At 39.3% G+C, this 14,948-nt stretch overlaps 1 protein-coding gene across 1 annotated transcript in view; it reads left to right on the forward strand.

Annotated features, from left to right (window-relative positions):
• The window catches only part of LOC136866965 (serine protease inhibitor dipetalogastin), a 305,131-nt gene that overhangs the window by 270,119 nt on the left and 20,064 nt on the right, over positions 1-14,948 (forward strand). Inside the window, exons 7-8 of the mRNA XM_067144054.2 lie at positions 2,717-2,875; positions 7,061-7,180. Coding sequence (XP_067000155.2) covers positions 2,717-2,875; positions 7,061-7,180 — 279 coding nt within the window. The remainder of the gene's footprint in view (positions 1-2,716; positions 2,876-7,060; positions 7,181-14,948) is intronic.

The raw sequence follows: 14,948 nt of genomic DNA on the forward strand, positions 1-14,948 counted from the left end.
ATGTACGGATATCCACACTCGGATAACCGGGAGTTTGCTGCTCTCTCCTGACTCATCTCACTTCTTCTAACAACTGGCTTGTGCTCTCCAGCTTCATCAACACTCGTTGAGGGTACATCTTGAGAGATCTTCACTACTGATGTGGGAAGTGTGGCGTAAGAAGAAACGCAGATAAAGGCAGGGAAGAGGGTAGACACAAAAACATAAATATGAATACAGATGATAAAAGACTGGGAATAGAAAGCGAACACAGAAGAGAAAAGTGTCCCCAGCGGTTAATATACAGGGTCGGTGCAATGTAGTTCCCTAGTTTCAAAATGTCCATAAGATTTTTGTTAACGAATATTTTCACACAGAACAAGTTGTAGTCGCTTCTCAGGACCACGGTAATGTTTGTACCACACTAAAATTCCACATATGCTCCTGCGTTATCGACCAAACGTATAGGGCTACGCTGTTGACTTCTGCAGGAAAATCTGAGATACATTTCCGAGGACAACTCTGATTCTCTCCTCCAACTCGTCCAGAGTGCGTGGCTCAGTTCGATACACTTCTCCATAAAAATAAGTCAAAAGGTGTGAGGATGGAACTACTACCAGGCCATTCATGTGGTCTTCGCCGTCCTAGCCAACGTCCTGGAAAATGTTCAACCAGCCAGTCACAAACGATTAAGGCTAAAAGAGGTGGTGCTCCGTCTTGCTCAAAAATGATATCAGCAAAATTGTCCCATTGTGACATTATTGGCCACACATATCAATTCAGCATCTGGCCACACCGGTCGCTGTTCATGGTGTCTCATAATATGAATGGACCAATGATACGAACGGCAGTCACACCGCACCAGACTGACAATTTGGGTCGACTTCGGAATGTTTAAACTGTCATTCCTGGATTTTTTCTGCCCATTAATGGCAGTTGTGTCGATTGATGAACCCCCAACGGGTCATGGCAGCATAATTCCCCCATATTCCATTCGCTTGTCACAATCCTCCAACGATAGCTTGTGAACATAATGGGGTTTCCAGGGTCTCCAGACCAGATCCTTCTTTAACACAACACCCAATGTACGCCCGCTGATTTCACTCTCACGAGCTACTGGCTTGTTAATTTACCAGGACTGCGAGTGAAAATCTCTACCACCGCCGCTACATTTTTTGGAGATCGCGCTTCCGAACGTCATCCTCTTTTTAGTTTATCCACAACTGACTCAGTTGTCATTAGCTTGCTGTGACAATTCCTAATGGTTTTAGCATCAAGTGTGGCATGAGGACCATGAACACCCCGCCACCATTGCTGAACAAGGGCTACGTATCGCCACATTTCAAACCGCGAAGCAACCTGGACGCGCTGTTTAAAGTCAACCTTCCTCCCATCTTGTCAGATTCTCAGGCATACTGTAACAGAACAACTTTCATTAATAAATATTAACAATTACAAAACTTAAGGACATTTAAAACTAGGGAGCTACATCTCACACACACGCACCTCCTGTAGGCAAAGGTAAGAAAAAAGCGACAAATGAAGTCATCAGAATATTTGAAAGAGATGTTGGATAATTCAAAGGAAAGCAGCACGATTTCTTCAAGGTGATTTCAGACAAAAGAGTAGTGCTCCAGAACTGTTGCAAACTTTGCGGAGGATAAGTGAAGAGAAAACCTGCTCGAACTGTCAGTGGAGAGATGATAAAAATGGCATTAGCAGATTTAAGATCGAATGGAATTTTTAAAAGCGGGAGAGATCGTAATATGAAGATAAAGCTAAAGTGCATGAGGGAGAATTGAGGCAAATATTTTTTACAGGGAGAGGAATAGAAGTAATTTACCAAGAGAGATATTCAGTAAATTTCCAATTTCTCGGAAATCATTTAAGAAAAGACTAGCAAGGGAAGGGCGCGAACCGGGATATCACGGATATTACGTAAAATCTGTGCACGCGTTAAATGGGCCAAGAAAAAACACAACGGCCAAAACATTTCTTTTGGAAATCAACTTATGTGACCTACAGAAAACGTTAAAGTTCGCATGTTTGAATTAGCGCGCTTGGCTACGCAGAACTACGGCGCGTTCTGGCTTTACTCGTCGAGAGATCGCACCACTGATCTTCTTTTCTACTCCGTTATTAATTGTGTAACACGTCGTGAAAATGGTGTAGCGGCATTAAAAGAAATAATGTAATTTAATTATATAGGATCAAATACCATACAATATACGAGGAATCGCTAGACTTTGAGGGCCCTGTGAAGGCCCTTCAGGAACTCTGAAAAGTGGTGGCAAAAGGTGCTCTGGTTAAGACGCAGCAGGTTGTTATGCTTGCTAGGTACCAAAATGGGTTTTTTTTTTTAAACATAAATTTTAATCTTATAGCAGTTGTATAGTAGTATTTGAAGTAATTCCACATACTGCATATGAGTTGATTACGTTTATAAGTACAGAAGATATGAGTAGAATTTTGTAAATAATACAAATTTACTAAGGATGAGCTGTGTGTTTAATAGAAAAATTGTTGGTGTAAATTGTATAATACTGTATTTTAGGAAAAATGTCTTCTTCTCTTGTTAATTTAAAATTTAGTGCTTGATAATAATGTATTTTTGTGTACCATTTGCCACTGAGGTAGACACCTCATTTGCAAATAAACTGATTTTGATTTGATTTGATAGATATTTCCTTTATTGTACTAGAAAAATTACACCATATTTTATAACATTCTTTTGTAGACAATCAAGAAGGAAGGTAACTCGAGTAGATTTTGAGAAATGCCGCCCCAAGATGAACAAGTGTGAAAAGCAGATCTGTTCAGAAGAATCAGACCCAGTTTGTGGAACAGATGCTCATACTTATGGCAACATGTGCCATCTGCAGAAAGCTACCTGTTTGTAAGTAAACCCTCCATAATCCAAAACTGCATTTAACTATCCAGAAATATTGTCAAGCATTCAGTATAATATTTTTTGAAGGAATACATCTCCCTGAAAATCATTAACAGAACCAAATGAAGTTTACTTCATTGCAGTGTTCTCCCTAGGACCTTTTTAATGGGCACACCACTTACTTTATAGACCGCCTGGCTAGCATAACCTAGATACCTAGTTAGATAATACTGATATACATTAGAGTTCCTGGGTGCTCCAAATTAAAATGTAAATACTGTAAAACTATTCATTTAAATTATAAAGCTTCATTATTGTCAGCATAATTGCATCAATTACATCGGAGTTTAAATGTTTAGCTTGACTATCACGCAATGTGCGAGCGATGTTTGAATTAGCGTGGAATTGCATGATGACACAAACCCGTATAACACTCCACAGCAACCAAATGGTAAGCCCCAGTGTTACATGATTATGAAGAAGCAGTAGAACACTACAAGTTCAAAATACTCTTATGTCTTGTTTGTGAAAATCACACTAAAATAGTTCAGTTTTGCAGTTAATATTTACCTGCCTGATATTGTTGTTAATGCTCTGCCCAGTTACTCATTCCTGCCACCCGGCTGATGAAAATTTCTGGGGAGAACACTGCATTGCATTGATACTGTATGATGGTAAACAGAATGAAAAGTCAGGTTGAAAGTTTCACCAAGAGGAAAAGTCCTCTCAGTTTTAATTACTGTGTTGATGGGGGTGACAGTACCTCATGGGGATCACTGTAAGTACCTAGGTGTTAACATAAGGAATGATCTTCATTGGTGTAATCACATTAATGAGGTTGAAAAGAAAGGATACATATGGTTATGAGGGTATTTAAGGGATGTAGTAAGGATGTAAAGGGAAGGGCACATATTATTATAAGTCTCTGGTCAGTGGTAGGTAAAAGTCAATATGGACCAAAAAATACTATAAAAATGGTCAAATTAATAAATTCTATCAGTGAAGGACAATGTGAAATAACATTCGTATATGAATAAGCTTGAGTGGAGCTTTTGAAAGTAGGAAAGATCTTAATACGAAGATAAAGCTGGAATTCAAGAAGACAAATTGGGGCAAACATTCATTTATAGGCTGAGGAATAAGAGATTGGAATAATCTATCTAGGGAAACAACTGATAGGGAATCTGGCACCTGGGTGATAGCCCTAAATGCAGATCATTGATTGATTAATGGAGAGACTAAAACGATCACAAGCACTCTTGAAACAACTGACTGACTGACTGTTACAGCTTCTCAGGTGTGAGAGCAGGTGTGACAGCATCATCTGCATACTGGAATTCTGTAACAGAGAAAATCTTAGTTAGCTTTCAGGAGCAAAGTCTAGCCAGATTGAACAGACCCCCATCGAAGCACCTTGGTTGTCTGTAGATGTTCCATATACCATGGCAGCTAGATAAAGAGCGAAGAGTATTGGACCAAGCACACATCCCTGTTTCAATCCATCAGTGATTGAAAAAGGTTCAGAGATAATATTTTGATGAATGATTTCCAGACGTGTTACCATGAAGATCCTTGACTAGATCTACAAAATGTTGTGGACAGCCAAAGTGTTTCAGTACTGTCCACATAGCTGGTCTCAGAACTGAGTCAAAAGCCTTCTCCAGGTCATAGAACACTAGGTATAAAAAAGTCTGTTGCTCTCTGCATTTTTCCTGGATTTGTCTTCCACAGAAGATCCTATCTGTTTTGCCTCTGGACATTCAAAAACCACACTGCAATTCAGGTAGGACCCTCTTGCAAATAATCTGCAGGCGATTAAGCAAAATTCTAGCAAGAATTTTACCTGCTATAGATAGTAATGAAATGCCCCGATCAGTTGCCACAAACACTATGATCACCTTTTTTTGTTTTTTTTTGTTGAAAAGAGTAATGATAGTGGCATTTTTAAGATCAAAAGATATTTTGCAGGTTTCCCAAATTAAGAGGAAAAGATTATGAGGTCTGGTATTTGGAGGTAGACCTCCACTTCGAATCAATTCCAGAGGAATGTTATGTGAGCCAGGAGCCTTGACAGGTTTCAGTTTACTGAGAGCAGCATTGAATTCCTTGAATGTTGGTGGGAGAGCCATTCATGGTTGTTGGGGATGTACAGATACATCATCGAGAAAGTCTTCAGCTGCATTTGAAATCCTATAGAGAAGAGTGGAGAAATTTTCTTTCCAACGCTCTAGGATTTCTAGACTAACAGTAATAGTGGTAGCATTATCAGCAGCTTTCAGTGTCCCAATGGAGGAGCAAGTTGGGCCATTTAACTCTTTTATTCCTGCATAGAAGTCATGCACATCTCAAGCATCAGACATACTTTGCAGTTCCTGAGCTTTATACTGCCACCAGTTGTACTCTATCTCTCTTATTTGCCCTTGACATTTATGCTTGAGTTCGAGAAAGCGTACTTTCTTTACGTCTGAAGATCAATCTTGAAAAAGGGGTAGATGGGCTTCTCGTTTAGCATTGATGTCACACAAAATTTCTTTGTTGTTGTCATCATCAAATCAGCCTTGTCGTACATTTCTCTTAAAATCAATGGTATTCTCAGCTGATTCTGTGATTACTTTCCACAATGAAGCTCATTCCTGCTCTACGGTTTTTGTGTTGACTGGAGCATGTCAGAGATCATGTTGTGGAAATTCATGGTAGTGGGACCATCCTGAAGTTTAGATGTATCGAACTTCTGGACGGGGTTTGAAAATGCCTGGGTAGTTTATGGCGAAGACTGATTCTAAATTGAGAGAATAGTAGCTTGTGATCCAATCAGAATCAAGCTGTCCTAGTGATGATGTAATCAAGAATGTGCCAATGCTTAGAGCGAGGGTGCATCCATGCTGTCTTGAAGTGATTAGGTAGGCGAACCTGCGTATTAGTTATGAAAAGTTCATGTTCAGTACAGCAATCCGTTGGCACTTATAATGACACTCATGCACAAGCACCTTCATTGAGTTCTGTCATCATTTTTAACTATAACGCCCCCATCGGTCGATCCTGACTGCACTACTGACCAGATGTATGAAAATCTATTGGGGAAACAATGGCTGATGACAGAACTAAAATGGCTAACTGGACTCCAACATAACTTAAAACCATAGCCTTCAACTTTTGCAACAGATGCTCTATCAGTTGAGCTCCCACGGTGGCCTAGGCATTTCTGCTCAGTTGCCAAAGTATCACAGATGCTATTGCTAACACAATTGTGTGGCTCAGATCCCACCTGCATCCAGCTGACCATTTTAGCTCTACACTACTGTATTTACCGCCGGCCCCGTGGTGTAGGGGTAGCGTGCCTGCCTCTTACCAGGAGGCCCCGGGTTTGATTCCCGGCCAGGTCATGGATTTCTAACTGGACATGAGGGCTGGTTCGAGGTCCACTCAAGCTACGTGTTTAGAATTGAGGAGCTATCTGATGGTGAGATAGCGGCCCCGGTCTAGAAAGCCAAGAATAACGGCCAAGAGGATTCGTTGTGCTGACCACACAACACCTCATAATCTGCAGGCTTTCGGGCTGAGCAGCAGTCAATTGGTAGGCCAAGGCCCTTCAAGGGCTGTAGTGCCATAGGGTTTGGGTAATTTTACTGTATTTACCTCATACCAGATACATAAGAGGATAAAGTCAGTAATCGAACGTGAAATATACAATGAGAAGCAAAAGAGTAGAGGTAAACCAGATGTACAAAAATCATTTGGGAGAACAATTTAATTTCTCAATATTGATTGATTCACATTAATTCTAGGGGCCATGTAACCTCCAAATTTGAAATTATTATTATTAACAAAGTCCTTCCAAGACAAACTTCTCCCCTTGTTATAGCTGTCTCAATACTGAAGGGAGTTTTATCTACGTTGTTTGTAAATCTTAATGAAGCAATGGTAGAGTGCTGGCCTGTAACTACAACGTGGCAGGTTTCATCCTGGCTCAGTCCAGTAGTATTTGAATGCCATCCTCATGTTGGTAGATTTACTGGCACATAAAAGAACTCTTACGCAACAAAATTTTGGCACCTCCATACCTCCAAAAACCACAAAAGTAGTTGGTGAGATGGAAAACCAATATTATTATTATTATTATTATTATTATTATTATTATTATTATTATTATTATTATTATTGGAGTGATTGAATTGCATTGATGTTTTACAGGAAAGGTATCCAGTTGGCTCATGTTGGTAACTGCACCAATTTGGGAGAAGACGACGTTTGTCCAGAAGACTGTTCTGATGAGGATGAGCCAGTCTGTGGCTCTGACGGAAACGTTTACAGGTAAGAACAAGATAGTATAAGAGTCGTAATCATTTATTATCATGAAACAACTTGCAGTTACTGTACTGTAGACAAAGTTATTTAATACAAAGCACTATTTAAATAACTAACAAGGCCCAAAATATATGGCTTCCAATTGAGTTAGCTTAATAAAATTCAAGGAACTAAATATTCAAGTATATAGCATATTTACATGTGTGAAATTGGAAGGGGAAGTGGGATGTCGTCTATATTCGAAAAACTGTCACTATAAAATAGGTTTTACATGAATACTGGTTGACAAAATGCACAAAGAGTTTGAAGTGGCTTTAGAACAATGGAGAGCACTGTTGAAGAGAAACAGACTCGCATTTAGCCATAAGAAGACAGAACTTCTTAGGTCCAGAGCTGCTTGTTCAACACAATGTCTTCCTAGCCAGGGAACCACTGATGATGATAGAGAGGTTCAAAAATCTCTCTTTGCCACCGATGATCAAACACTGCTGGATGAAACAGCAAATTGACAAGTGTCTTGACAACCGATAGATGCCCATAAATCTTAAAGAGAAAGTCTACAAGATTGTCATCAGACCTGGCCTGATGTATGCTGAACAAGGCAGAAGTAGCACAATTAGCAAATGTAAAGATGTAGCCTGCAGACTACCAAGTATGCAATGAACATATCCAAGCATCCTTCTGCATCAGCGCTGTTGTTGTTTGCATCATCAGTCCATAGACTTGTTTGATGCAGATCTCCATGCCAGCCTATCCTGTGCTAACCTTATCATTTCTACGTAACTACTGCATCCTACATCTGCTCTAATCTACCGTCATACCGGGTGAGTTAGCCGTGCGCGTAGAGGCACGCGGCTGTGAGCTTGCATCCGGGAGATAGTAGGTTCGAATCCCACTATCGGCAGCCCTGAAGATGGTTTTCCGTGGTTTCCCATTTTCACACCAGGCAAATGCTGGGGCTGTACCTTAATTAAGGCCACGGCCGCTTCCTTCCAACTCCTAGGCCTTTCCTATCCCATCGTCGCCATAAGACCTATCTGTGTCGGTGCGACATAAAGCCCCTAGCAAAAAAAATAAATAAATAAATACAATCTATCATCATATTCATATCTTGGTCTACCCCTACCGTTCTTACCACCTACACATCCCTCAAAAACTAACTGAACAAGTCCTTGGTGTCTTTAAAATATGTCCTATCATTCTCTCTCTTCTTCTCATCAAATTTAGCCAAATCAATCTCCTCTCACCAATTCGTTTCATTATCTCTTCATTCATGATTCAATCTATTCATCTTCTCTTCAGCATTCTTCTGTAATACCACATTTCTAAAAGGCTCTATTCTCTTTCTTTCTGAGCAAGTTATCATCCATGTTTCACTACCATACAATGCCACGCTCCAGACAAAAGTCTTCAGAAATATCTTTCTTTATTTTCTCTATCCTAGGCCTAGAGATACTTAGTTCACTGCAGATCAGATAGTAGTCCATTTCATCAAAATATCGCCGAAAAACCTGTACATTCGTAAAAGATTTCCTGAATTCGAAGTCGGACCTGGTACCCCTAGCCTCCCACATGTAGCAGTGAATAGTGTTATGCTTGAAGAATATATTCGTAACTACTAAACCTAGCACGAAAGTACAGCAAACGTTTCCCATTCCCATTAGCTTCCATATCTTCCCCACATTTACCAATCACCCTTTCATATCCTTCAGTTCTATTTCCAACTCTCGCATTGAAATCGCCTATTAGCATTATCCTATCCTTGATTTTGACCCTGACTACGATGTCACTCAATGCTTCATAAAACTTGTCAATTTCATTCTCATCTGCACCCTCACATGGTGAATACACTGAGACAATTCTCATCCTAATCCTCCAACTGCCAAATCTACCCACATCATTAGCTTGTTTACGTGCCTAACAGAAACTATGTTGCGTGCAAAATTATTTCTGATGAACAGCCCTATCCCATACTCTGCCCTCCCCTTCTTAACATCCGTCAAGTGCACTTTATAATCTATCTCTTCCTCTCTATCTCCCCTTACCCGAATATCACTTACACCTAGCACATCCAGATGCATCCTCCTTGCTGACTCAGCCAGTTCTACTTTCTTTCTTCCATAAGCCCCAAGTTGTTTCCAAGGAGTCCCTCGCCTGTCAAATGGGAGTGGGATTCCGTTACTCCCATAGGTCTGAGGCTTGCTTAAAATGTTCTGAGCGTGATAAATTCATGAAGCAGGATGCTACCCTACTTACACATAGTCCAAGTGAGGATCTCTCCTCTAACGGGTTAGGGACCACTGGTGGATTGTATAGTCCTAGCCATCTGAGCACAAGGAGGGCCATGACTCAGAATAGTCCGAGATACTCACTTCCATTCCATAGCAACTGATATCCCGACTCTCAGGACCACTTACTAGGCCACTCAGCCGTTGCCCATGGTTCATGAACTAGGATGTGACTTCAGTAACCCAACCATGAAAATTAGTAAAATTAGTAATTAAGAAAATAAGCTCGTACCTTATGACAGCGGATGTTGAAATGTTCTCCTCCTGCATCCACACATTTCTGGCATAAGTGAAGTGTGGGTATTCCTATGCTGTTGTTGCACTGTGTAACGGGAAGTGATGAGTCAACTGCTGGGCGTACCTGCCGGCCAACCAATGAGAGACACTCGCTGTAGAAATTCCATAAAGATTTTAAATTTTGTACTAAAGACCTAAGACTTTTGGTATTTCTTTTATTATTACAGAAAACTCTCAATTATCCAGGCTAATCACTGGACAAATTAGGACGAATAACTGAAATGACAGATAATATGATTTTATGCCTTTTAATGCACAACAAAACTTTTAATAATACAGAACATAAAATACTGCTTGAAAATGAAATAATGTCAGACAATTAACACATTCAATAACCAATAAAGTCAATAAAGTAGGTCAATATAAAAATTACTTACAATGCCTGTAGTTGGTAAAACATTTTAGGTACAAAAATTATACAAAATGTCAGATTATGTTGTTTGATGAAAAATAATCAGTAATGTTCCTTAGCTTTTGAGATTAACTTTAAAACAATGCTTCAATTAATTGAAAAGTTCTAGAAAGGAGAAAGATTATGAGATTGATGCACGTGTACGACATGCTTTATCATTGCAAACTGTTGAAACTCTCATGTTGTGTTGAACGGGGAGATTATAATTATAATGATGCTGTTGCATTTCAGAACATTCGTACTTTTATGCAAAAGAACTTAAATTAAAATTACTTTAATGTTATTTGATTTATGTTAAAAGCACTTTATTTCGCTTAATATAAGGAAAGATCTTCATTGGGGTAATCACATAAATGGGATTGTAAATAAAGGGTACAGATCTCTGCACATGGTTATGAGGGTGTTTAGGGGTTGTAGTAAGGATGTAAAGGAGAGGGCATATAAGTCTCTGGTAAGACCCCAACTAGAGTATGGTTCCAGTGTATGGGACCCTCACCAGGATTACCTGATTCAAGAACTGGAAAAAATCCAAAGAAAAGCAGCTCGATTTGTTCTGGGCGATTTCCGACAAAAGAGTAGCGTTACAAAAATGTTGCAATGTTTGGGTTGGGAAGAATTGAGAGAAAGAAGAAGAGCTGCTCGACTAAGTGGTATGTTCCGGGCTGTCAGCGGAGAGATGGCGTGGAATGACATTAGTAGACGAATAAGTTTGAATGGCGTTTATAAAAGTAGGAAAGATCACAATATGAAGATAAAGTTGGAATTCAAGAGGACAAACTGGGGCAAATATTCATTTATAGGAAGGGGAGTTAGGGATTGGAATAACTTACCAAGAGGGATGTTCAATAAATTTCCAATTTCTTTGAAATCATTTAGGAAAAGGCTAGGAAAACAACAAATAGGGAATCTGCCACCTGGGCGACTGCCCTAAATGCAGATCAGTACTGATTGATTACTGTTGATTGATTGATTGACCGCTATCCCAACAAAGAACTGCTATAGAGTACAGTGTTTAGTTCTCGAACAAAACGAGCTCAATAGCTGCAGTCGCATAAGTGTGCCTTGTATCCAGTATTCAGGAGATAGTGGGTTCGAACCCCACTGTCAGCAGCCCTGAAGATAGTTTTCTGTGGTTTCCCATTTTCACACCAGGTGAATGTTAGTCCTGAACCTTAATGAAGGCCATGGCCGCTTCCTTCCCACTCCTAGCCCCGTCCTGCCCCATGGTCGCCATAAGACCTATCTTTGTCGATGCAACATAAAGCAACATGTAAAATAAAATGTTCTCGAATAAAGCACGCTTGCAGTTCACACGTATTCAAAATGCCTTGACAGTAATAAAGGAAATAATACACTTCAAGGGTGCACGGATAATTGGGAGTGTTCTGTACTGTATACTAAGAATAAGCACCAAATTTGAGGCATTTTACTTCTTTAAACTCAATTTGGTTTCATTCCACAAGAAAACTAGCCTAAACTTCAAGATTTTGAAGACACAAATGTACCGTATTTCTACAGCTTCCATCCTTTTAATTCACTTACATTTAAATTGTGAAATATCTTACTTTTACATGATTAAAACATACCTTTACCTTTTATGTGGATTTTATGTTTACTGTATGTGGATTTATGTGGATTTTACTTTGTACTCATTCATTAGTGTTGAAAGAGCGCCTTATAAAAACAATAGTTCATGTTTCCCACCAAGTTTCGCTTGTTCAAAAACACCTAAAACTTACATTTTCATTAAGGTTAAATTTTGACATTTCCCAGGGCCTTTCTCCCTTTATGAATTGTGAGAGCACCCCCACTAATTTTCAAAACCCCATGCCCCTGGATGATGACGTAACGATCACAGCTACAAAACTTCCCGGATCACATGGAACAGAGGGAGAACCTGATAACATTTTCTTGGTATCTGAGTTGTCTTCAGTATTTAAGAACATAAAAACAAAGAAAATAATGATAGGAAATTGTAGAAAAATATACATGTAAATATTGAGACACTTCCTAACAGTGGAATATTTCTTTCTCACATGATCTTTGTGATTCATTAAGATGTTCTTTCCTCACCTTTCATGTCTTCATAATAGTGGCTTCATGTGATGCACTCTCTATTATCTTCAGTATGAGCACTTGTGATGACTTATTTTTTATTTCATGGCCACAAGTATCACTCACATCGTATGATTTCTTTAGACAATCAAGTGGGTTTGTTGCCGAACAACAAATAAAATTGAGCATTGTGCAAAGTTTATTTGAACTGTGAATGCACTCAATGTGGTTCCTGTCACCCTACACCCATGTGCAATGAACTCACAAGATAACTCATTCCATTAGATCGACGATACTCGTATTCGAGTGTATGTTTCATGCCTGTTCATCTATGACAGTGCCATTGATGACTTAGACCATAGGCGAACCTATGCCATGCGTGTCACTAGGTGACATGAGGAACACGCCACATGAGCATAATAATGTTGAGATATATGCCTTGTACCACAGACAATACATATCTTATAGTGTTTCACATGTCAGAAATACATATCAAAAATGTAAATACTACTTTCATCTGGGCGTGCAATTTAGCAACACTGCTATACTGATAGGTCCGAAAGTCAAGCGAGGTAAGTGTCTCTTTTTGGTGGTTTTGTATACGGACCTCGCGAACATGTTTCCGGTGCTGAAAAGAACAGAAATTTTGCAAAGGTAGTGACCCGATTATTCAAGAACAGTGGACAAGGGAATTCGGACTGATAGAAAGATGTGTTGCCTGTGTTCGAAAACAATTGTATCCCCTCACATTTAATCATTCAAAGCATTCTAATGTTTGTTCCATGCTGAATGAAGGAAGAAGAGAGTTCGTGTCACAAAATATCGAACATTACACAAAACAACCTAGTTCTTTCGTATCATCTTCCCGGCCAAAGAAAAAGATTTCAATCTGTATCCCAAATAACATCAATGAAGCTGATTCCGTCTCACTGCATAGTACAGTGTGCATGCAAAACTGCTCTCTAATGGTGAGTTCTTGAAATAAACTTACTTATTGATGTTCGACACATCATTATTGAAAACTTCCCTAACAAACAACAAATAATTAAGAGAATGAAAGGAACACCAGCCAGCTGAATTGCTGTCAAGGACAGAATAATAAGAATGAGTGAAGAAGTTCCGGAGCAATTGAAAACTAATTTGGATAACTCCCAAACGTATGCAGTATAATTTGATGAAAGCATGGATGTGACCTTACAACCAAGGATAGCTGATTTCCTTGAGGAAATGTGATGACGTAGAAATTAAATTGTTGAGCATACGAACTATGGAAACACGCAAAGCTAATGGAGGAAGCAAAGTCCAATTTGTTTTACGTGGCACCGACAAAGGTATAGGTCTTATGGCGACGATGGGATAGTAAAGGCTTATGAGTGTGAAGGAAACCACCGTGACCTTAATTGATATACAGCCCCAGCATTTGCCTGGTGTAAAAATGGGAAACCCTCTTCAGGGCTGGCGAGAGTGGTGCTCGAACCCACTATCTCCCAGATGCAAGCTCACAGCCGTGCGTCGCTAACTGCGCAGCTAACTCATCCTGTAATAATATTTAATGATGAAATGCATTACAATGGGAGCTTATTTATTTATTTATTTACAAATAATAATAGTTATTCTCAAAACTCACATATTTAAAAATGTATTTTTGCAGTATTTGCAAAATACGACCACGGAACATGCAATCAAATGTATTTAGAGGATATAATAAATAAATAAATAAATAAATAAATAAATAAATAAATAAATAAATAAATAAATAAATAAATAAATAAATAAATAAATAAATAAAAATAAATAAAATAACATATTATGAAACATAATTGGGAATTTGGGAAGGAAGTCACCAGGGGGGTGTTGTGTTGTAGGTTGTAGCCATTCCTTAAAGGAAAATAGCATGTGGCACAGCCAGCAGTTGAGAATAATAAACCAGACTTAAAATGGCACACTTGTTGGAAAAGGTTCGCCATCCCTGACTTATTTAAAAATAGGAGAGGATTTCCACCAATCAATACTTATAAGTATTGATTGGTGGAAATCCTCTCCTATTTTTAATTGTGCAATTGTCAATACGGAAATGAAGATTATAGATTACGATATCCCTGACTTAGACAGACAATCCTTGCATAAACATGCCGCCACACATGTTACACCTAATGGAGTCCAGCTAAATGGTTAGCATGCTGGCCTTTGGTCACAAGAGTCCCGGCTTCCATTCCCGGCAGAGTCGGGAATTTTAACCATCGTTGGTTAATATTTCTGGCACGGGGGCTGGGTGTATGTGTCATATTCATCATTATTTCATCCTCATCACAACGCGCAGGCATCAAATCGAAAGAGCTGCACCTGGCAAGCCCAACATGTCGTCGGGCACTCCCAGCACTAAAAGCCATAGGCCACTTCAATTACCTAATGAATTACCTATGGCCGAAGTTTCCATCTTTCACGAGCCTCTGTTTCTTCTCTTCAAAGTACTTCTTCAATTTATACAATGCTAGTTGTGATATTTGAGCACCAGTGAGGGTGGTCTTCTGCCAATGCATGCCAGGTATTCGAAATTATGCCTGTGCCTTTCATCCATGGTTTTCTTGAGGATATTCTTTGTAGCACTTCACAGGAGCACTACGATACCACTTGCCAGCGTGAAGTTCACTGTACAAGATTTGTCGAGGGAATTGGATGCCATTCATATGTACTGAAGATGGTTTTCCATGGTTTCCCATTT

This window comes from Anabrus simplex, chromosome 3 (assembly GCF_040414725.1).
Source record: "Anabrus simplex isolate iqAnaSimp1 chromosome 3, ASM4041472v1, whole genome shotgun sequence".
Lineage (NCBI taxonomy): Eukaryota > Metazoa > Arthropoda > Insecta > Orthoptera > Tettigoniidae > Anabrus > Anabrus simplex.